We start from the raw sequence: 24,626 nt of genomic DNA, 5'->3' as shown, positions 1-24,626 counted from the left end.
TTGCTTCTCAGTAGAAATGACCTTTCATCAATATTTTATTTACGGATATATAGGCTAACTATTGTTCACATCTATCAGTAAGATATTAACTAATATACTTACTGCCTTTACAAATTTCGAAGTTAGCGGTTGTATTTTGTTGATTATGGATAAAGGACGGGTTAACTATAAAAAAGGGATAACATAATTTGAGGTATAGTTAGTTCCATTCGATAATTATGTGTATCAAGTTAGTTAGCAGCAGATAGACTGAAAGGATTACCAAGAAACTTACAAATTTAGATATCTATCGTCTGAATATCTTAAATGTGCATTGATCTGGCGGAAATAGCGGTGGCAATGCTTCTCGTGCGGAAACCCTTTATAGTGGAGGATCCTTTCTTCAAAGTCGAATCTAAAAGTTCAAATCGATTTTATTACTTGTTATTGTCGATTAATTTGGCATTTAGATTTTCTTTTGTTCAGACATAACCTCTATATTATATAACTAATGCGGTTAAGGTACGTTTCAATATCCAGATATAACCTACAGTTCTATTTCATTTATTCTTTATTAGTCAGTATGAAATTACTGCATTTATTTGGTTATAAAGAATTTTCAAAGTGAAGCTGCACATTTAATAATTAGCCGTCCTATAAAGAGCGGAGGATCTAAAATTCTACTCTCCACTTTGGACTGAATAATGTAGGCGAATGCACGGGGGTATGCAAGATGTTAGGGGATTACCTTCTAGTGAATCGAAAAGTCAATAAACTCCTGGTCGCAAAGGAAATTGTCAGATGAAAAACCCTAGCCCTATTTGTCCCATATTCTATCCTCTGGGTCCTTTGGGTTACCTGTATACAAAAAACTATAATGAGCAATGAAATAAGTATGTTGAATATCAAAATTACTTTGTAGGAATTATATGCTACATGGTTTTTAAGTGACATTAGGAGATGTTTATTATAATTTAGTCGATCTCAGTTAAGGAATTTTTTGTATGATGAATTGTTAGCAAGTGTCAAACATGTGATTATAACTTAAAAAATTGTAAAATCAGGTCACTTATGTTGTTCTTAATAATTCTCTGTTATTAGATAACCTGCGGCTACTCCAGAAGAAGGCGCTGGTCGCCGAAACGCGCGTCGAGAAAATCTTTATGCCACCTCTATCCTTTTCTTTTTTATACTATTTTCCCAATTTTAATTGTGATTCTTTAATTGTGTTGTGATTTCATGTAATGTTGGTTTGATTAATTTGTGAAGTTGGTTAAAAATATCTGAGAATCAACTTTTTTAATGGTTTTTATCCTTTTTTGTTAATAAAATTCATGTCACTGATGATCTTTTGGATATATTTAGTAATCTTTTCTCCTTTGTCACTTCCCATGAGTTTCAAGTATTGAATTGCCTAGGTAGTTATATTTCATAAATTGTGTTTCCCTGACCTAGGAATTACTGTATTCATATATTCAGGGGGTTCTTGTTACCTATAAATATGCAGTGAGTGTGACTGCAGAGTGACTGCATAGTGAGTGTGATTGGAGAGTGAGTGTAGAGTGAGTGCGGGTACAGAGTGAGTGCAGAGTGAGTGTGACTGCAGAGTGACTGCCGAGTGAGTGTGACTGCAGAGTAACAGTGACTGCAGAGTGACAGTGACTGCAGTCTGTGAGTGTGCAAGGTAAACAGTGTTAACCGTGTTTGAGTATGTGAGTATGCAGGGTGAACAGTGTGTAAGGTGCAGGGTGCAAAGTGTGTGAGTTTCCAGGATGAACAGTGTGTGAGTATGCAGGATGAACAGTGTGGATGTGCAGAGTGAGCAGTGTATGTGTCTAGGGACACTGTGTGAGTGTGCAGGAGAAATAAACTAAAACTAAGTTCACCACACGCATACATAGGACCACACACAAAACCATACACCACACACCACACACACATACCACACTCACACACACCACACACACACACACACCAGCCTCTCACCACCACACACTCATCACCACTCACCACCACACACTCACCCCCCAGACTCACCCCCACAGACTCACCACTACACACACAACCACACACAAAACCACATACCACCAGCCGTCAGTGCACGCTTTCACCAAGCACAAACACCACCAGCCATCAATGTACGCTTTCACCAAGCACAAACCACACCATGCGTCAGTGCAGACTTCCACCACGCACACAACACCAAATGTCAGTGCATGCTTTCACCAAACACACACACACCACCAGCTGTCAGTGCACACTTTTCACCAGTCACACACAACACCAGCTGTCAGTGCACTCTTTTACTAGGCGCACTTGCCACCAGCTGTCAGTGCACCCTTTCACCAAGCACACACATTACCAACTATCTCTGTACACTTAATAGCCACACACACACTACCAGCCGTCAGTGCACGCTTCCACCAGACACACACACCTCCAGCCGGCACTGCATGCTTCCACCAAGCACACATACCACCAGCCATCAGTGCACAATTTCTACAGGCACACACATCACCACCCATCAGTGCACACATCAATTGTTAACGCGTCCACAATTGCTTTTCTTATGTAGGGGGCCAAAATTAAGGATTCGGTAATATACCGAATCGGTAATTTAAGGAACCGGTAAATTACCGATTTCTTAAATACCGATTCGGTAAATTAACGAATTCCTAATGTAGGGAGCACTTAAATGAGTGCTTATCCCATGTTAGGATTCGTTATTTACCACCAACTACAAGTTGGTGGTAAATAACGAAAAAAAACGAAAAAACGAAAAAAAAAAAAAGCAATTTAATGCAAATTGCTTCAGTGCCATGTTGCAGACATACATGCCCTTAGGGCATGTATGTCTGCAACATGTGCACCCATAAACAATTGAGGGGTGCAACAGGGTGTCAAAGTGACACCCTGCCACCCTTCAATGTTTTCCCCCTTTTACCGAATCGGTATATACCGATTCGGTAACTGACATTCATTCCTATGGGCCTCCACCGATTCGGTAATTTTTACCAAATTTTTAGCTACATAGCATTTACCGATTCGTAAATACCGAATCGGTAAAATTCGGGATTTACGAATCAGTAAATACTATTTACCTACATCTAGCCCTAAGTTCACTGATTTTCACAGAGGTTCATGGGCACTTATAAAAATAGTAGGCACTAATGGTTTACTTATATCTAAGTTTTACTATCACTCTTCACCACATTTTCTTTAAGATTAAAACCAAAAGGAGAATACACACCTTTCTTCTCTTTTTTTCTCCACACAGAGAGAGTGTCCTATGATGATAAGTGGGTAAGCTGGCGAGTACCAGTCAGCAGCCCCCTTGGTGTTACTACCGTGAGGTACTCTCTGTCTTTCCTCACACTTTTTCCACATATTTATTTATGGGAGGTGGAACTTGGCCTGGATGGGTTTTAAAATAATGTTTGATACACTGTGACAATTAGAGTAGTGAAAGTAATCACACTCAAGGGAATTGAGAAGAAGATTGAAAACCCTTTGAATTGTCGTACCTTTTAGGATTGGGTGTAGTATAGGTGAGTCCCGTTGCGGTTTATAGTATCCAGTCCAACGCCTGAGGAATATTTGAAGGTAAGGATCTGTGACTAGAAGTCTCTATCAGATACTTAGATATTTTCTTAGGTGATGCCTTCAGGGCATGGGAAGTTCGAGGATGAAATTATGAATGAAGAGAAATACCAGTGCAGGTGGGTTATCGGAAAGAGAGTTGTTGGACGAGAAGCATAATGGTCACTACAGTAAGTACTTTATGATTACTCCTACAACCACAGTACACCTATGAAAAGAAGTGCTAACAGAAAATAAAAACTCTGTCCTTCAAGCTGATCTGATCCAAATCTCTCAGAGTGCTTGGATCCTTACGAACATGTGCTAATTTGCACTACACAATGCAGAGTTGCTGACAATGCATATTCAATAAATAAAAAAAAAGAAGGCTTCCATTACCATATACATTTATTTGCAATCCAGAATAGGTATACCATCATGTGTTCAACAATGGCCATTTCCGAAGCCTAAGCCCCATGTTGAGGAGAGGTTATTCATTGACAGGCTATATTTTGAACAGATATTGTTTGGGTTTTTCTAAAGGTTTCATGCTCCTGTAGAATGCCTTTTGTTTTCTGGGAGGATACTCCAAACATTGCAGCTTTCATTTAAATTTCCTTTGCCCCGTGTAGGTTTTACTTGAGACATGGTGCGGTTATCAGCATCTTTTCGTTAGGTTTTAGATTTAATTTTGACATTCATTTTTTATTCGTCTCTCTAAATATTGTCGGGTGTTAGCATAAGATAATGTGGGTATAATGCAGTCCAACGAAAAGCACAATAATATCAAAAGGCAAATATGTCCCACCTTCTGCTAGTAAATTCATTGAGAATTTACAGAAAGACTTGGAGATACTTAGAAGATTCTGATCCTGTAAAACTAAGGCAGGTTCCTCACAAAGGTGTAGTCAAATGAGCAATGACGGTTCTGACAATCGGGACTCAAATAAAGATGAAGCTGGTGGCAAAATATATATTTTTCTGATACAGGTACTGTATACGAACCTAGGACTGTGAGAGAGCTATCGAAGAGCCCAAAAAAAGCTACTGAGAAAAAACCTGTGTGCTTGCAGGAGGGAATATGTAAATACTCAGTCTCTTCAGAGGAGGAAAAAGGACTGATATGAGGAAAAGTCAAGTGGATGTATACAAATACAGGGTTTGGGCAGGGCAACATACGTGCTCAATTTTTCCAAGAGATTTTTTCCTCTGCCGAAAAACTACTTGGACAAGAGTAGTTTGTCAGCTCTTCCTGGCAGGAATGGCAGCCCATTATTCGAGAGGACGATAGCTATGTGTGCAAGGCTACAGATTAAAGAAAACAGGCACTATGTCTGCTACACTCAAAACACGGATGCAGTACTATCACTGCAAACACTAGAATACCAAGACACTGACCTTCCTGAACATTCAAAAGTTGGATATCCTTAGAGAATAGAACCAAAATACCACAGCAATACCTGGATCATTTGCAAAATACTAAGTGAAGATTACTTTATCAAGAGAGAAGAACAACAATTCTATAGCTCTTTCATAGTTGCTGAAAGCGCTTACTTTTTCGATGCAGCATTCGGTAGGAGGATTCAAGCTCAGAGATTTCTTGCGGTGAAGGTCTTTTAGCTGCTGCCGCTATCCATAGTCGCCCACGGTGAGAACTATACCAGGTCCTACCTTCCACCCTAAAATAGACAATAAAGATCAAATTACAAAAGGCAATTTTCAAAAGCAATGCTCTCAGTAACCCAGGGAATAAAATAGGGTACACTAACTGAAACATTATTGGTTACATAGTTCCCATAGTGATGAGTGTAGCAAGTATTCCATATGTTGCATAATGCTGTATATAATTCAAGCCTAGTTGTACACTTAAATTGTCACTGCTTGTGTGTTTAAAATGCTAGAGTGAGTAATATAAGTGCACACCATAAAAAGCAAGTTAACTTGCTTCAATGGTGCACTTAATAAATGTGCCTTTGATTGCAATGTTTTGAAATGGAGTCCCAAGTTTAGGCTTGATGGCACAGATAAGTTAGCAGAAAGGTTTGCATGACTTCACATAGCATATGGACTAATTCTACCATGCTGTTAAATGGCTGTTTAAAAATTAAATATGATCTTGACTAACAAGATAGAGATGTATGATGAAATTAAATTGGATTGAGGATTATTTCTGGAGTAGTTTATAAAACTTACCATTGGTCTAATCCATATGATCTACAGAAGAATAGTGTATTGTAAAAAACTGGATACGCTGAGAAGGTTGTGAGTCCTGCACAAGTAATGAGTCCGCTATTGTGTTTTTTTATTGGGACCCAAGTACCCTGTCCCAGACTTTGACTCCTTCATGCAGCGTAGCAGATCAGTCCATAGTGGGTCCTGAACCCCATGATCACAATCCCTCCCCCACCCACATCTATAGACGATATTACATCACACTATAAGGGTTTGCTGATATATATATATATATATATATGACAAGTATACTGTCTTTCTTAAGGGATCAGCACATTAATAGATATCAGGCAGGTCTACTGGTTTTGTCAAGGGATCATCACATTAATATCACAGCCACATGTTATATATTTTGTAAATGGCAACTATATTTGTATTAAACAACACTCATATGTATAAGCATACTGTCAATAAAGCATTTTCATTGAAAAACAACCATAAACATTTGCCAGTCTCTGTATGCAGACCACTCAATGCAGCCATAAAACCAATCACATAGGGTCACTACACTACTGAGTTTAGGAGCCTAAAGCTCCCCGAGAGTTTGAAACTTAAAAAAACTCTTCACGGAGGTCATGCTATGCATGCCCCGGGAGACCTAGGGCCAGGAGATCTGGGGATGGGGGCCGGCTGCGCTTCCAGCAGTCCACCACAACACAGTGGGGATAATAGAAAACTGTAGTGACATGTGAAAGTGTTCTAAACCTACCTATAGGGTACTCAGGGATATGGGTATTCATGGGTCCCTTTTATAGGATTAAAAGCAATTAAGTGTAGAAGGTCAACACAAGGCCACGAAGCATGACTATCTAGTGTGATCTATATAAAACCTCAGGTCCAATGAAGGGGAGACATTGTGAAGGAGTCATGTTGTCAGGAAATACTCACCCGGGATATCAAACTTGAAGGGGAGGATGACCAGTTACCTCCTTACGTCTCTCCTGTATTTGTTTTACAGTCACCATGGGATACGCTCAGCCAGGACTACAGCGGTCCCTTTAACAAACCATCCTTCCTGGTAGAGAGGACATCCCACATGACAGGGTCACATGAGCCTATGGGAGTATCGAAGACGGGGAGACGGCCTTCTTAATCAACCCTGAAACCGCAGAAGACGCAGCATACTGGGACCACAGAATCTACCAGTCCAGGGAAGCTGGAGGGAGACTGCGGAGCCGAAGAAAGGCGATGACCAAGCCTTGTTGTGCCCCGAAGAACAGGGGATACCGGAGCCGTCGAGCAGCCATCCCAGGGGAAACAACGAACGGGAGCCAGACCCGATCCAGTACCACACACCTACCAGCCACGCTCACGGAGGAGCATGGGTTCCAGAAGTGTGTTCATGAGTGCGTGGATGATTCAGAAAGGGATTCCCCCACAAGCGTCCATAAGCCAGGGGAAGGAGGAGAACCCTGAGCCTAAAAACCCCGGGACGAACGATTTTGTTTTCATTTGGTTTTTTTTGTTACACAAACGTTTCGTGTGACGCTGGCGATTGGTCGGGTGTTCTTCCCTCATGCCTTCCCCTTTCCTTTTCAAACTAACAAGAGCCTAGAGTGACAGTTAATTTTTGTTGTTTTTCTTTATTCCTTTCCCACAAGGTGCTTTGTCGTCAACCTGCCGGAAGTGGAGAGCAATTAAACTGAAGATTGTGTTTAAAGTCTTGATGAAAAGAAGTCACTGAAGTGGACAGGACTGCTCCTGTGTTCCGATTGGCCTATACACATTTGTTTTGTTTCTTGTGTCTACAAAGAAGATTGAAATAAAGTCTTTTATACCCATATTTTATTGTCTATGTATGGCTGAATACCCACACATGTGTAGCTTTGGCATGTTGATTGAAAAGCCCAACAATGTCAACAGGTCGGCCATCATTTGGAGGTGGTCTATCTATGACTGTTTCAGGTGAGCCCACTGCCATGGTACAGGAAAACTGGCACCCCCAACCTACGTCACTTCCGGGTCGGGGACGCGAGTTACATCGAGGGTGGTTCCACCCTGTACTAGGACACCACACGTACCCATGTGGTAGTCCGTGAAGAATTGCTTTTTCTCTACGTTTTGGACCATGGATTTGTTGATGGCACAGATGTGCTGAATTATGGCGTCTCCCCTTTACACTGAGATTTGAACTGTTCTAACGGAATCATTACACCGTCATCATCCTACTAATAGGTTACCATGCCGGGTTGGAATTATCTCCGGACTAGGGCCCTTACAGATTAAGATTCAGCCATTGAGCCCTGAAGAGTTATAGTGTCTAGAATTGTATAGACCTATAACGAAACACGTGTCGACTGGCTGTGAATTTCCATTGGTGTGACGACCTAATAAAAGGAGATATACTTCAAAGAACCTACGTTGCACATTTGTTACTGTGGATCATACATAGGAGCACTCTACTTGGTTGTACTTAATCTGTGTGCGCGGGATTTTGTGTCTTAATTCTTAGATGTGAATTCTCACATTTAAATTGAGGGGTTCTTGGGGTCTCCCCTCCCTGCCAGCACCAGTGACTGTTGTAAATTTCACTTGACATGCACGCTAATACTGTTTGAGCGGCAACATTTCCCGTATGCTTAATACCCTTTTTTCTGTTGTGCCCCCAACCTACGTAGTTGGCTGTGACCACCACCATCAATTTAGTAAACACCTGAGGTCACTGGTAAGGTCAAAGGGAGCACTAAGAACTAAACGTGCTTAACTTAAACCACTAGTAATGCCTGTGGAACTGCAGAACAGGAATGTTGACAGTCTTTTTGATCTAGGGCAGACAGAAATTGGGTCAAGGTGAGTATGCGAACTAGTCCTGAAGAAAAAAGTTCAGAGGGTGAAGATTTAGTATTGGACGAAGACCTCTGTCCTTTTTCGGCACCAGGAAATAACAGGAATAACAGACAGCCCTGATCTTTGCTGTTGGAATCCACTACAATGCTTTCTTGGCAGAGACCCTGAACTTCCCCCTGGAGTATGGAAAAGTGTCCCTCCCGGAGATGTTGTGGTGAGGGTGACATATCTGCAGCATGTAACATGAGCAACCGTGTTCCAGAATCTGGAGAACCCATTGGTCGGGTCGGATGTGATACTCCTCCTCCCAGAGGTGAAAGTTTTTGAGACCCTTCCCCCGTGCCCCCCAAACCTGGTGATCCCGCACTGCCAATCGTGACAAAGCAGCTTTGCAGCAGCACAGGAGGGGCGGGGGGGGGGGGGGGGGGGCTGGAGTTTGGGTAGATCAATGCCCACGGGGGCCTGGAAGCTGGCATCTTAATACCCTGCCGCTCCATCAAAAGGATTGAGAGGCCTGTAGTTGTTGAGGCATGTTTTGCAATTGCCTCTGTTGATCTCTCCTCCCAAAGCCTTACAATTTGAATTTGAATGTAAAAGAATTTATAAAGCGCACGTCTATCAAGCGGTTTCTTGGTGCTGGGGGGATACTGAGAAACCAGTGGTGGGGGCGCATAGGAGTAGGATGGGAAAGCTAGTAGGAAAAGGAACGTTTTGAGAGCCCTTCGAAACTCAATGTAAGAAGGAGCAGATCTAATAGCGGGGGGAGTGCGTCCAGAAAGTGGGGGCAAGGACAGAAAATTTCAGGCCTCCCGACCTGCTTTTCTTGAAGCGGGGTACAGAGAGAAGGAGCTTGGTAGAGGAGCGTAGCTCTCTGCAGGGACGGTAGGCCGTGATAGCGAAAGAAATAAAAGCAGGGGCAGACCCCGCTTGAGCCTGAAAGGTCGTGCAACCCAGCTTAAAGAGTCAGTGTAGTGATTTGAGTATGGGAGTAATGTGATAAGATTTGGAAAGCCCATGAATCAGGCGGGCAGCCTGATTTTGCACTAGTTGGAGGCGTCGAAGAGCGTAAGCGGGAACGCCGTTATACACAATGTTCCCGTAGTCCAGTCGCGATAAGACCATCGCCATTAGAATCAGTTTTGAAAAAGAAAAAAATCGGAAGATTTTCCGAATGGTGCGGAGGGTAAAAAAACAGGAGGAAACTACAGAGCTGATCTGGGAATGGAGTGTGAGGTGTTGATCTAAAGTGATCCCAAGTGTTTTAACAGAGGACGACGGTGAAGGAGGGGGACACAGGGAGGGGGGCCAGAAAGTGGGGGACCAGGGACTGCGACTGCCACCGGTATGGACTAACTCTGTCTTATCCGGGTTTAATTTCAGATGGTTGAAGTTCGTCCAGTCCCTGATAAACAACATAACAGATTGAAAGTTATGAACAGTAGCTGAGGAATGAGAGAGATTGAAAATGAGCTGGAGGTCATCGACATAGTTGTACACCGTGACCTCCATCTCCTGAAGTGCAGAAATAAGGGGGAAAATGTACAGATTAAACAATAAAGGGGACAGGGACGATCCCTGAGGGACACCGCACTGCACCTTGCACGAAGAAGCCGAAAAATCGGCAAGGTGGACGGCCTGGGTGCGATCACTCAAGAAGGAGCTGAGCCAAGCCAACACCGGGCCCCCTATGTCCGCCGCCTTGACACGGGAGAGAAGAATGGAATGATCAACCGTGTCAAATGCGGCGGACAGATCTAAAAGAATGGTGGCCAGAGGGGTGTTGGAGTCCAGCCCCTCCCTGAGTTCGTCTATGACAGAGACGACCACCTTCTCGGTGGAGTGCCGTGGGCGGAAACCCGCCTGGCACGGTGCAAGGTAGCCGCTGTCTTCCACGAAGGAGCTGAGCACCTTGGTGACGTAGGACTCAAGGACCTTACCCAAGAAGGGAAGGAGGGAGATAGGGCGATAGTTTGAAGGGGAAGAGGGATTGGCACCAGGCTTTTTTAGGATGGGGATAATGGTAGCCGCTTTATAGGGGGCGGGGACAGTGGACAGTCTAAGGGAGTCATTAAGAAGGGTAAGGGGGGGCAGATAATCTGAGAAAATCTTACGTAAAACATGAGCCGGGCAGGGGTCAGCAGGGGATCTTGACTTGACACGGGCTAACAGGGGGAGGAGGGATTCTTTGGTCAATGGTGGTATGTAGGACAGGCTGGACTTGTTAGGTGACGGCTGGGAGTCACAAAAGGTAGGGGGAGGGGGGTATGTTAGCCTTGATAAGTGCGACTTTCTCAATGAAATAATCATTGAGAGAGTCGCAAAGAAGCTGGGAGAGGGAGGGTTTGGAAGATGTCCTGTCAGAGGAAGCCAGCTCATGAACTGTAGCAAAGATTTCTTTTGGCTGGCTCTCGGCTGCGAGAATCCTACCCGAGAAGTATTCGGTCTTGGCGAGGAGGATGTCTCTTTTGTATTCGTTAAGGGTGGAAGTATAACGGAGTTTAAGGGTAGGACAATTACAATAGGACAAAACTGTTGGGGGACCTGACGCAATGGAGGGGAAAACACATGAGTGTGCACCATTGCCTTACTCTCTTTTAAACAATCTTGGGCAGATTTGTCATGGCCTCCAAAGCGACAGTTCTCGACAAAGGGTATATCCGGTCGAGCAAATCCATTTACGGTGCTTATCAAATGGATCACTTTACCATGTCTTGTCTATCTTAAACAAATCTAGAGGTTTGGCCTTATTGTTGGGACTGTGGGCAAGATATGCAACACCATGTCCTATAAGGTGAGCGTGTATCTCCCCAGGAGGCAACTGTAATTGACTGATCTAAGGTCAAGACTAGCCTAGGCAAACAACTTTTTGGCCAATGTTTCCATGTGTTTGGTTTAGTAAAAAACTTGTTACGGTTCAACTGGCTGGTAGAGGTCAATACCACCAGACTTTCTGGTGACCGTTTTTGGGAGAGGAAGGCAGGGTCCCCTGGATCAGGCCTGTGTCGCCTTGCGATCTGTCCATTGATTGGAAGGCAAGATCCTGAATCTTCTCAGGTGCACAACATGGTCTCCATAAGAGACTCCTTAAATGGCAATAGGGATTCCTGGATAGTTTGTTCAGGGCAAAGCACTTTTGTCAACATGTTGTTTTTCACCTCAATGGTGGGTAGTGTGAAGTCCAAGGCTGTGGTCCTCTCCAAATCACTATGGATATTGCTCTGCTTTGAAGAGGAGAATGGAGGAGAGTTTTCGGGCGTATTTAGGCCACTAGCGTCCTGCAAGATGATAAATTAGTTCTCTTCATCGATTGGCTAGAAACATCATCATCATTTCCAAATTCATGTAAGCATCGTGGAAATGATTTGGGGTCAGAATGGATCTAGAGGTGAGGTTGGTGCAACATCAACGGAGGTCGCTCCGGGTTCACCTCAGAGTCCGAAAAGACCAACTGATGTCCTTCTGGTGTCCGAGATAAGTGTTGTGTTGTTGTAAAATGCATTGGAGTTGAACTGTGAGCAGGAGTAAGCGTTGGAGCGACTGTCACAGTCGGTGGTATACCAACTAAAGGCCGTGTCAGATCATTGGCGCCCGAATGAGCACTGGAGGGATACAGTTTGGAACCGAAGATTTTGTCCATAGCCTTTAAGTTCTCAGAGCTCGTGCTGCACCACATCATGTTCCGGAAAGTCAGACTGGAGAGGCATGAGAGCTGGAATTGGTTCCAGGGTCGGAGACAGAGTTCCCTGGGGCAGAGGCTGTGGAAAGAAAGGAAATTAAATCAGCATACAGAGGTGGTTCACATCCCGGGGACAGACGCAACGCAGAGCTTCTTGATGCCACTAATGACACACGAGTGAGTTGCTATGAAAATCTTCCGGATTCAATCTGGTGGCTGGAGAAATTCACAAAGTAAGGAATCTGCAGTTAGAAGTCTTTTTCAGAATGTGAGATTACTGATTTTGAAAGCAGAAACAGAAGAGAGAACATCAGAATTTATGGTCTGCAGAAGAATGCAGAAAAAGAAGCAAATGTATGTTTCAAGTTCCAGGAGAAGTGGATCCTACAATCTCTGGATTAGATTTGCACAGAGACTATGAAATTGAGAGGGCGCCGAGTTCCATCACATCCTACTAAATGCAGTCCCTATCCGAGAGCTGTGAACATTAGACCTCTGCAACATATTCCATTAATGATAATTCTCTACTGGGCTAAATTAAATCATAATTTCAAATGAGATGGTCACAGGATTTTTTATTTTTTTTTGCAAGACTATGCTATGGAATGAGCCAAGAAAAGCAATATCTTCCTAGATCTGCAACCAATGATGAAGTTTATGGGGATTAGGCAAATACATGAAAAAACTCACACATTCTTGCAGCAGCTCTAAAAGTAGGTACGTACAAGAAGGATGACTGGTCCTTTCGTATTCGATCTGATGTTTGATGAGACTTTGGACAGGCAGTGGGAATTAGGAAAATTCATTCAAGATTTAAGAGATTAAGGCGCCACTGCAAATATACGCTTCCCTGCCACTTTAAAGGTCATGAGGAACAATAAAATGTATACTTTCAGAAACCCAGACGAAGTAAAAACCTTTATTGAGCAGATTAAGGCCCAACCATAACAGTGGGAAATAGCCAGCCCAAAGGAGCGAGAGAGCTCATTTAAGGGGGTCAATACACCTTGTGTTACTAGGGAGGGTGGGATGGGTCACTTGTAAAATTGTAAAGAAAAATGTAAGACACATTGGGTGGGGGAGCCTATGGGAGAAAATCCCCCCCACCCCATTTTTTGTCCTACAATGTTTGATACAGATTTTCTGGTTTTTCTTGTATTCCTTTGGCATTTTTGTTTATAGGGGTTACCATTTCTTAAGGAGAGTTGAATATTACATGTTAATGTTAAGAGACAGCAAAAAGGCCACTTTAAATAACTCGTAGCAGCTCTAGATAATATTAACTCTTTAAGAGTTTTGTCATGGAATGTGAACAGCCTGAGAGTGACTACAAGGAGGAATAAAATATTGGAATACTTGAAGATGGGGGAGGCGGATGTTATATTTATTCAAGAATGTCATCTATTAAAATAGGAATGGTTTGATATTCTTAAATCTCAAACTTGGATAGAGCACTGTATTTGTACAAAGCAAACAGTGACAGGTAAGGGGTAGCTATAATTTTTTTTAAATCAGCTCAATGTACTATTGCTGAAGTCAAGGTCGACCCCCAAGGTAGGTGGGTTATTGTTAGGGCAAGAGCTTAGGGCACATGGTTAATTTTTGGATCATATTATGGCCCTAATCTGGATGATCCTCTCCCTCTACCTACACTAATACTTCACCTACTTGCATTTAATGACACAATCATTATGGGAGGTGATTTTAATGTTACTCTTGATTTAGATAAAGATACCACCTCAAAAAACGTAATATGGCAACTTTGAAAATGAGAACCGCACTGAAATCAATAATCCAGGATTTCGGCCTAGTAGATATATGGAGGGAAGGAGTGCGCCTTGTAACTCTAAGGGATTTTACGTTTCATAATAGAAAGCATGGGCACCGATCTAGGATCGATTTTTGTCTTGACATCCAGTAGCATCAGTAAGTTGGTTAAGAAAATTATCCATGTACCGGAACACCTATCAAACCACTCTGCAATTTGTTTTACAGTTTAACCTTATTGGTAAATCTCTAGAGTTGTGTTGGACATTAAATCGATCTCTCATTCTTGAATCTTCGATAGTTGAGAGTGTGATAAAACAGACAAAAGAGTTTTCTCTTTAATCTTGATACAGCCCCCATAAATAAGGTTTGGGGCACGTATAAAGCATATCTCAAAGGTGTCCTAATTGGCCAAAATGCCAGGGAAAACAAGAATAGGAAAAAATAACTTAACTCTTTAGAAGATCAGATAAAAGAAATTCAAGAAGACTTGACCCAAACCTTAGATGTTAATATAAACCTTTAATAGAAGCAGATCTTGCCAAGGCCAAGACAAAACTAGCGGATTATTTAGAACTCAGGGTGAAAAAGAGATGGGAAGCAAGTAGACTAGCCAACTACGAATAGGGGGAGGGAAGCAGCAAGCTTTTGGCTTGGAAGGCTAAAACAGATCGAACCAGGAATAAAATCAAGGACCTGAAAAATAAAGTCACTGGTGATATCATCACTGAAGATAGTGCCATTGAGCAGGAATTTGTCCGTTTTTTCCAGGATCTCTATACAGCGGACTTCATTCAAAATAAAGAACAGACTGTGGCTTTTTTCAGTGATATAGATCTCCCCTAGTTTAGTAGTGAAAATAGAGAAGAATTATCGGCGCCTATAACATTGGAAGAAGTTCATAGCTCAATCAAGAATTTGAAAAAGGGTAAGGCTGCTGGCCCTGATGCTATTCCTAATGAGCTGTATGCTTTGCTGAGGGAAGTTCTAGCTCCGATTCTGCTGGATCTTTTTAACTCAACGATACAAAAGGGGATGATGGCAGAGCGTTTGAGCAAATCAAACACTCACCCCCAGTCAACTGATCTGGGTTTAATCCATCACCATTCTTTAGCTCACTCCGCCACCCCAGTTCAGACATGGCCATGTGCAAATCAGTCTGACCCAGTGCCTCATGGGAACAGTCCAGCCTGAACTGCCAAAGCCATGTCTTCCCTGGACCAGAAACAAGCATCCTGGGACCGGTTTCTGGCATTACAGCCGTCATCAGCCAGGCTAGCTTGAATCCAGTGGCATCCCCTTTTGTATCGCTTTGTTCCCCCTAAGTTGGCAGGGTATGCACAGACGTGAGTCCCTTGTTCACTTTGCCACTGTATTCAAGCTATCCTGGTTGATGACGGCTGCAATGCCAGAAACCGGTCCCAGGATGCTTGTTACCAGTTCAGGGAAGACATGGCTTTGGCAGTTCGGGCTGGACAGTTCCCATGAGCAACAGGGTTAGACTGATTTGCATATGGTCATGTCTGAACTGGGGTGGCGGAGTGAGCTAAAGAATGGTGATGGATTAAACCCAGATCAGTTGACTGGGGGTGAGTGTTTGATTTGATCAAACGCTCCGTCCATCATCCCCTTTTGTACCGCTTTGTTCGCCCTAAGTTGCTCACTTTGCCACTGGATTAAAGCTAGCCTGGCTGATGACGGCTGCAATGCCAGAAAACGATCCCAGGATGCTTGGTTCCAGTCCAGGGAAGAATTGGCTTTGGCAGTTCGGGCTGGACTGTTCCCATGAGGCACAGGGTCAGACTGATTTGCATATGGCCATGTCTGAACTGGGGTGGCGGAGTGAGCTAAAGAATGGTGATGGATTAAACCCAGATCAGTTGACTGGGGGTGAGTGTTTGATTTGCTCAAATGCTCCGTCCATCATCCCCTTTTGTATCGCTTTGTTTGCCCTAAGTTGGCAGGGTATGCTCTGACGTGAGTCCCTTGCTCACTTTGCCACTGGATACAAGCTAGCCTGGCTGATGACGGCTGCAATGCCAGAAACCGGTGCCAGGATGCTTGTTTTTGGTCCAGGGAAGACATGGCTTTGGCAGTTCGGGCTGGACTGTTCCCATGAGGCACAGGGTCAGACTGATTTGCATATGGCCATGTCTGAACTGCGGTGGCGGAGTGAGCTAAAGAATGGTGATGGATTAAACCCAGATCAGTTGACTGGGGGCGAGTGTTTGATTTAATCAAACGCTCCGTCCATCATCCCCTTTTGTATCGCTTTGGATCTTTTCAGCATATATTTTAAAACAAGATACCCCTCCTTCTTGGGACTTGCCAACCATAATTATCCTTCTCAAACCTAACAAAAACCCCAGAGTATGTGAATCATACAGGCCAATATCATTGCTCAACAGTGATTACAAAATGTATACACAGATTATGAATAAAATGCTGGAGCGAATGATCGGTTTAATTATCCATAATGATCAGAAGGGATTAATGAAGGGGAGGCATTTAGAGGATTTAACCCACGAGTTAATTTGTGCAGTAGATCTTGCTATAGAACATGAAAAAACACTGTCTAAAATAACCTACGATGCTGCAAAAGCTTCTGACAGGGTTAGCTGGCCTTTTCTTAATGAGGTAATTGATCGTTTTAATATGGGGGATGTATTCCGGTCAGTAATTAAGGCCTTGTATAGGAATCATATGGCCCGGTTTTTAGTAAACGGCTCCCATTCTGAAAATGTACAAATAAGAAGAGGATCCAGACAGGGCTGTCCCCTTTCCCCTATTCTCTTTAATATATTAATCGAGCCGTTGACCATTAAGTTAAGCGCATTTAAGAATATTCATCCATTTACATGTAATGATTGGGAAAAAAAAGATAGGGCTGTATGCCGATGACTTAATGATCTTCACAACTCATCTTGACCCACTAATATCTGTCATTTGGGAAATTCTAGATACATTTGGTAAACTATCAGGATACGCTGTAAACCCTTCAAAAACAGATTATGCAGTGGAACACCACTTCCCAAAGAGAGATCATTAAAAAGAAGATCAGATATCTAGGGATCGAGGTGGAGCAAAATCTGGAAGCCTTAGCGAAGGTGAACTTTGATCTAGTTACTTCAAAAGTTAGAAAACAATGGCAGCAGTGAGATTCTTTACCTTTATCCTTTCTGGGCAAATCAAACTTACTAAAGATGTATATTTTACCCAAATATACATTTATTTTCAATACTACTCCGTTAGAATTCAAGACTAAATGGATCAAAAAAGTACAAGGAGCCTTTTCCAGCTTTTATCTGGGAAAAAAAGGCCCAGAATTGCAGGAGGAAAGGCAGGGAAAAAATTTAAAATGGGGGCATAGCAAGCCTAGATCTACTACAATATCAGAGAACCTTCCATTTGAATTTTTTTAGACAACTATTAAAGGATTCTAATAATTTAACCCCATGTTTCGTGCCCTGACATACTGTCCACCAGACCTAGCTAACCACTTTCTCTATAAGCTCGGAGACCCTAATTTTTTTTTTTTTAAATCAGACTAAAGTCTCTTCATTGGGCCTGTAAACTGTGATTCAAATTAGGAAGATGCTACAGATTCCATATTATAGCCACTATACGCCAATATGGAGGTCCCCAGGAACTCCCTCCCACATGTTTGCAAGACTCTTCAGCGATCCAGATAAGGGAACAGGAATTTGTAGATGGGGTCAGTTATTGGAGGGCACTCAGCTAATATCTTGGCAAGATTTTCAAGAGATCACAAAAGGCGCTGCTTCTCATTTTTAGGTTTCGCCTGGCGAACAGCTGCGCAAGCAGCGTTTCGCGCAGGCGAAAACATTTGTTTACCAGTATGGACAAAAGTCCAGCCTCAGTCTTCCATTGGCTAGCTCCATAAATGGAGGCTAGCCATTGGAAGACCGAGGCGTCCGTCATTCTGCGAGGCGACTCGTGGGCGTTTCTGAGATTTTTTCTCATCCAGCCCCCTTGTTGCCGTCATTGCAGCGGTGGGCGGTTCCTATTTTTTTGGGGGGGGGAGAAGGTTTGTTTTGGTCATTGCAGGCAGACCACCGCCGGAAGAAGTCCAGATGAGTGCTTTTTCTTGCCGTTTCCGCCCCCCCCGCTGTCCTGCCTTTTCCGCCCCCCCCCCCTCCCGCTGTCCGTGCCTTTCCCGCCCCCCCCTCCAGCTGTCCGTGCCTTTCCCGCCCCCCTCTCGCTGTCCGTGCCTTTCCTGCCCCCCTCTCGCTGTCCGTGCCTTTCCCGCCCCCCCTCCCGCTGTCCGTGCCTGTCCTTGTTTTCTCTGAGATGTCCATCTTTTATCTCCCGAAGGAGCCGACACCTTTTTCTTTTTGTTTCCACCCCCCCCTCCCGCTGTCCTGCCTTTCCCGCTCCCCCTCCCGCTGTCCGTGCCTTTCCCGCCCCCCTCCCGCTGTCCGTGCCTTTCCCGCCCCCCTCCCGCTGTCCGTGCCTTTCCTTGTTTTCTCTGAGATGTCCATCTAGTATCTCCCGAAGGAGCCGACACTCGAGTAGGTGGATATGAAAAAGGGGCTTTCCGTGTAGGAATAGAACGTCTCTTCTTTCTGCTGGGAAGCGTACAAGATTGTCCCGTAAAACAGGAAACTCTTCCCCTGGAAGTACTTGGCCGTGAGCGTTCGGAATTCTCCCTCTAACACGCGAACTAAAAAAAGTTACAAGCCTTTGATATTGGTTCTTGGGGGTGTTTCATGCGAAAAGTGTTTTTTTTTTACTACTCAACTTTCAGAAACATGTTGCATGTCTCGTGCTGGAGGAGCATGTTACTGACATGTAACCCCGGCTCTCTAGTGTAGCGTATTTTTCATATTCGTGGCATCACAGTCCCATGAGAAGGCAACTTTGTACAAGAAGTGTGAAGGGTGAAGTGAAATATGGGGTTGTCGAATAAGTATCTTCTGCGGAACAGGGGATGACGTCCCTACACTTTACGGAGAGTTTAATGCCCTTAAATATGGCGCGACCGTGCTAGACCAAGTGGTGTGATCCTCGACAAATTAAAGTAGATGTCGCGGGTGTGAAGGCCTGCGCTGCCTTTTAGCCACGTATAAGTATGTTGGCTGCGGTGTAGGCCCATTCAAAGTTTCCTGTTGTGCTTGTCGCAGCTCTGGGGGTCATGCAACCGAGGTACAGTGGGGGCTGCGGGGGTGTTGTTGTTGAACAGGCCCAGAGCTCGAGTTCACAAGGGCACAACCCCTTATTTTTTCCTGTGCTCCGGCCGGGTGACAGCTTCGTCGGGGCTTGTGATGGACGCAGGCCCCGCTGTCTTTCCTTTCTCAAGACTGAACTCTGGAGGTGGGAGGGCTTCCTCTTATCCTGACTCAGAGGTGGCCCTTCCTCCTGAGTGCCCCCTCAAGAGAGGTGGGCAACATGCCAAGGCTGGGAGGGCTTTGAACAGCGGGACAATGTTGATCAGAAGGTTTCTCTCCTCCCCTGCATTGTGTTTCGGTTAAGTTGTGTTTTGGGGGGAAGTGAGGGGCGCTGGTGGGCTGCTCTCTGGCGCCCACGTTAGCCAAATACAGGAAACGTCAACTAGCCGCAAAAGCAGCCATGTCCCTACATCAACGAGCCGCGCTGCCCCCGTTTGTGTGTGTTTACGCCAGGAAGGGTGTTTGGCACATGGCTGCCAACTCGCTAATCAAGCGGAACTGATATGGGCCGTTTCTGTTTCCTCACAGCCCCCAAAGATGGAAAAGAACAGGGCCTATCCAACGTGGGAGCCTTTCAACCAAGGTGCAAAAGACACTAGCAGGCTGCACTTTAACGGCGCGTGTAGAAGTTTTGATGAGGGCTGCTTTAATTATGTAGCTAAGAGGGCGAAATTATGTTTCAAGGTTAACTAAATTGTGCATCAAGAAAAGCCAAATTATAAGGGCTAATGCAGCACATTTTGAAGCAGTATTCACTGTTTTGCATTCAATGCACATTTTAACACTAGATGGGGGGGCAGTTTCTCCTGATTGATGTCAGTTTAATATAGTGTTCTTCAAACTTTATAATTCATACCTAGTACCGATGAAGAAACTGTTTTCACATCATCCCTCCCACCCCAGCCCACACATGCACAAGTTGGTGTGCATGAAGTGATTGTATTTTTTCAAAGCAAAGGTGGCCTACAAACGGGAGGGGGGCTTATTCAACTGCACAGTGGGGATTGTTCTGGGGCATAAGGAGTAAAGGAGTGGGCTCACTCCAGGTTCCCGCAGCTCTTTCTTACTGCTGACTTCTGCATTGTTTCTGCCAAGCCCGCAAAGTCTCCTGCCTACTGCCCCTCCTCCCCCATCACCCACTGACTCAGGAAGCTCTCCTCCCATCCTCATTGCTACTATGCTAACCTTCCAATCTCTTGCAGCACACTCTCCCTGGCATACCACTCAACTCACCCTCGTCTGGAGTCCACCCTGCTAGGGGTGCTCATTTTCTCTCTTCAGACGCGCAACATCTCTCCTATTTACCTGAATGGGATCACATGCTCTGAAAACCTTCAACTGGAAAATATTTTTTCTCACAATTTGTTTAAATGGGATCGCCCATCAAAACTTCTCCATCTTACAGAAAGCTGAGACTCAAGACTGAGGATCCTACAGCACTTACTGCCTCTGGTCTTCTGCGTCTTTCGTTGTCCCACGTTCCCCTAGTGCTTCCTCTGTTTATGATCCTTTAGAACTCTCTCCATGAAAAAATGTAGGAACTCTCTCTTTCTCCTGACTGATTTTCCTCTCAACCCTTCCATGCACTCCACCTCCAGAGTGTATCACCTCATCTACACTTACTACTGCAAATACCCTGTTCCTGAAGTCTCCTGAAGTGCACCATTCCTTAAGGCTCCTGCAGCTTTCCCTTTTTGTTAGGTTTCGCCTGTCGAAAGCTGCGCAAGCAGCCTTTCGCGCAGGCGAAATCTAATGACTTACACTGTGTGGCTTTGTTCCGCCCTCTCTTTCCATTGGCTAGCTTCATAAATGGAGGCTAGCCATTGGAAGAGATCTGCTCGTCATTCTGCGAGCAGATTCGTGGGCGTTCCGGCGATTTTTAGGCTTTTCGCTACGTCATGCGGCTGTGGGCGTGTTTTTTTTTGTTTTTTTGGAAGAAGTCGTTCTTAGTGAGTGCTTGTTTTATCGCGTGATCCACTTCAGTCCTCCCGGCTGCTTTGATGAAAGCGCCCGCTCTCCCACAAGCTTTGCCGCTCGCTCCGGGGTGCCGCCTAGTGATTAATGATCCACAACGGCTTCTCGCGACCAGACATGCACGGGGGCCAAACCCGCCCTACCGCCGCCGTGCACGTTCTTATGTTAGTTCCTCCGGCGCAGCGCAGGGTGCTACTCAGTATTTCTCCTGGCCACCGCTATTCAGGCATGCCGTCAACGAGGCATATGGGCTCACCTTTATTTCAAATATGGTCCATCATCAATACTCTGCATCCAGGGCACCGCCGTGCGTGCCAGGCGTCGTAGCTGCAGTCCAAAGCACAACCCAGGGCTTCAGTTTCACTTTCAGCAGGTAGGCCACCGCTGCGCCGGCTTTCGTTCCACGTTTGCAAGTCGTCTTATGTGTTTACAGTCGGTGTTTTCGGATGCATGTACCTGTCCTCAGCTTTCCAGCAGCAAGTTTTCTGCCATCATCTGTGTAATTGCAGGATTATGAGAGGATATTTAGGGCGTTCGAGAGGAGCTCGCTTAAAACGCGGCCATCTCTTTCAGCAGCTAGCTCCGCCCCCCACCATGAAAATTAATATTTAGATGAAAACTAAGAGATATATTACTTTTTAAACAAGTGAGTACTCCAATCTCTGAATAGTATACGGACATATAAGATAGATACATTGGAAGACCACTTTAGTGGCTCAGACAGGGAACAAACATGACATCCCCAACCCACTCAGCTGCCCCCTAGCAGCATAGTGGCCCCGCTCCAAGACTGCCAAAGTTGTTATTAGGCCCCACCGGTTCCCTAGCTTCGATGTTGACTGCTCTATCCGTTAGGTGACAACCTCAGAAAATCCTAAAAATTGCAAGCCAAGTTTTTAACAGGCCTCAGTTGGTGTGTGTGTGTGGCTCTGGGTGTGTGTGTGTGTGTGTGTGTGTGGCTCTGGGTGTGTGTGTGTGGCTCTGGGTGTGTGTGTGTGTGTGTGTGGCTCTGGGTGTGTGTGTGTGGCTGGCTCTGGGTGTGTTTGTGTGGCTCTGGGTGTGTGTGTGTGTGGTAGTAATTGCTGCCTGCTGAGCTCGTCGGTAGGGTACAATAGGTCTCACATTTGCGAGAGATTAAGCTAATGGCAATGTAAATGACAATGCCATTTATTTATCTGTTTTCAAAACCATCACATAAATACAAATTTTGTCATTTACAATGCCAATATCTCAAACCTTTCCAAAGGCGAAACCATTGCATTGTAAATGCTTGTTAAATATTGCCAGTTACTAAGCTGGGTTAAGACTTTAAGACAGGGGGCGAAACAAAACGAATTTCATGAGGCCAAAATAGTGCTACAGCCAGGATTACAGAAAGAGATCTCTGTATGGTACTGGTTATTGGTATAATCATCAGAAGATCCTACGACATGGCACATGGAGACCTGGAAGAGGGAACTACCGGAGCTCGATTTAGAAGCACTATAGCAGGTATCTATATTTCTTTTGTGGTATTGTGTGAAATCTGCGCCATTAAACAAATATCACCTTTTTACCATACATAAGGCTTACTGGATAACTTGTAAATTGGCGAAAATGGACCTGCAAATGGTCAGGAAGTGTCAAAAGTGCGGTGAACCCAACTCAGATGAAACGCACATGTTCAGGTGGTGTCTCTCCATCCAAGTATTCTGGCAGAAAGTGGGTAAAATCTTGTCAGATTTGGTGGGTCAAGAAGTGAAGGTGATTCTGGCACTGGTAATATTTGGGGTGCATTGGGGAAGAAGAATATGCTGGTAGCATACCTAGACATCTTAAGGCTCCTATATTTATTTTAATATTATTAGCTCGTAGAGAATTATGTATTAAGTGGATCCTAGCGATCTCACCCTTAGAATCTGAATGGATAAATTCGATCCACAGAATAGCCAAAATGGATAGAGAAACGCGCTCTAATAAGAGAACGAAACACTGGAGTATTTGGGATAACTAGGTTGAGAATGCCTGCCCTTCGTAGTAATTTAAACCTTTCTTCCTCTTTACACTCTTACTTTTCACCTGTGGGAATTTATTTAATATTAATATGAATTTTCCTAATCTTATCGGAGTAGTATTGGTACCCCGTCGTATAAAACAAGTATTGTATATCTTTAGTTAATTTCTTAACTGGAAAACATGACTAATATTAATCCAATGATTAAGCATTAGTAAACACAGGATATTCTCAATAATCTAGGAGACTCATCAAGACGGATTGGTGAACCTAGAAAGAGAATCTACGTAAGAACCTGTAATATAGGAGAAAAGAGTTAGCCGAACCTATAGAGAAGAATCCCTTGATGGGCACCATCCCCTCCAGAGTGGAGAGAGCGGGTATCACTTTGTCTGGACAGTGAGAAACTAGGTCGGTATTCTCTTCTTTCTCCATATTTATGCTGATCAAACATATGAGGACTAAAAAAATAAAAATAAAAGTTAAAAAAAAGCTCACACATTTGAAAATGTAGAAATCTTGAAAGTATCTCTATAAAACCACAATGAAGATGAAATGTGTTTTTTTACGGAATTTACAATTTTCCAAAGATATTCTTTCTAATTTGATTAGTTATACCTTTTATGTGAGGGAGGCCAGGGGGGAAGGTAACTGGCACCATATCTTCCAGAAACAATTGCATACAAAAATAGTTCCACAAACTTTACAAAAAGTTCAGAATTCTACAGGTTGTAGATTTGACATACAATCATGGAGAGTGTATAACATTTGGGTGTATAAGGCCATTAGGGGTGCTAATTTTAAACGCATGGCATTTTCTTTGTAAGTGGCAGCTTTATTATACACCATCTTGTCTACACAACATTATGCTTCTATCTCAAGGAAGTGTTTCAGGTATAACTATCACAACGGGATTGGCTTCACATTTGCTTCTCATGCCCAGTCTTAATCAAATTCTGGAAGCAGATTTTCAATGGCCTTAGTGGAAAGCTATGGATAGTCTTAGTCCCTGATTCAAAAGCACTCCTTTTTAGAATTGTTGTTGCTTTTAATTTATTTATCCGGCAACAACATTATGTTTTTATTGCATCTGTAGCCGCTAAGTCTTTCTTCCTACAAAAATAGGAAATGGTAGATGCTCCAGTTTTTTCCCAATGGAAACTCTAGATGACTAGAATTGAAGCAAAAGAAAAATGATACTCTCAAAGAGTAGGAACCACAGTTACATTTTTTTTAATTTGGGGTGAGAGGTAGGAGTACCCGTGGGACAAAATTATTACAGAATCTGGAAGTACCCTGTTTTTCTTTTCCTCAAGAGGGATTACTGCTAAGATTAAAGAATACAATATAAGATCCAAAATTGATCAGTTTAGGAAACTAATATGTATATTTATGTCTGATTTGCATCTCATATTTATATGAATGATGAAAATGTCCTGTTGAATTGTAA

General features: G+C 43.8%; 1 protein-coding gene across 1 annotated transcript in view; it reads right to left on the bottom strand.

The window, feature by feature from the left end:
* TRIP4 (thyroid hormone receptor interactor 4) overlaps window positions 1–24,626 on the bottom strand; it is a 560,825-nt gene that overhangs the window by 258,589 nt on the left and 277,610 nt on the right. Inside the window, exon 10 of the mRNA XM_086959220.1 lies at window positions 5,113–5,237. Within this exon, the coding sequence (XP_086815346.1) occupies window positions 5,113–5,237 (125 nt within the window). The remainder of the gene's footprint in view (window positions 1–5,112; window positions 5,238–24,626) is intronic.

This window comes from Lissotriton vulgaris, chromosome 2_2 (genome assembly GCF_964263255.1).
Source record: "Lissotriton vulgaris chromosome 2_2, aLisVul1.2, whole genome shotgun sequence".
NCBI lineage: Eukaryota > Metazoa > Chordata > Amphibia > Caudata > Salamandridae > Lissotriton > Lissotriton vulgaris.
Note: the sequence above shows the minus strand (reverse complement) of the source record. Positions and strands in the feature narration are given on the sequence as shown.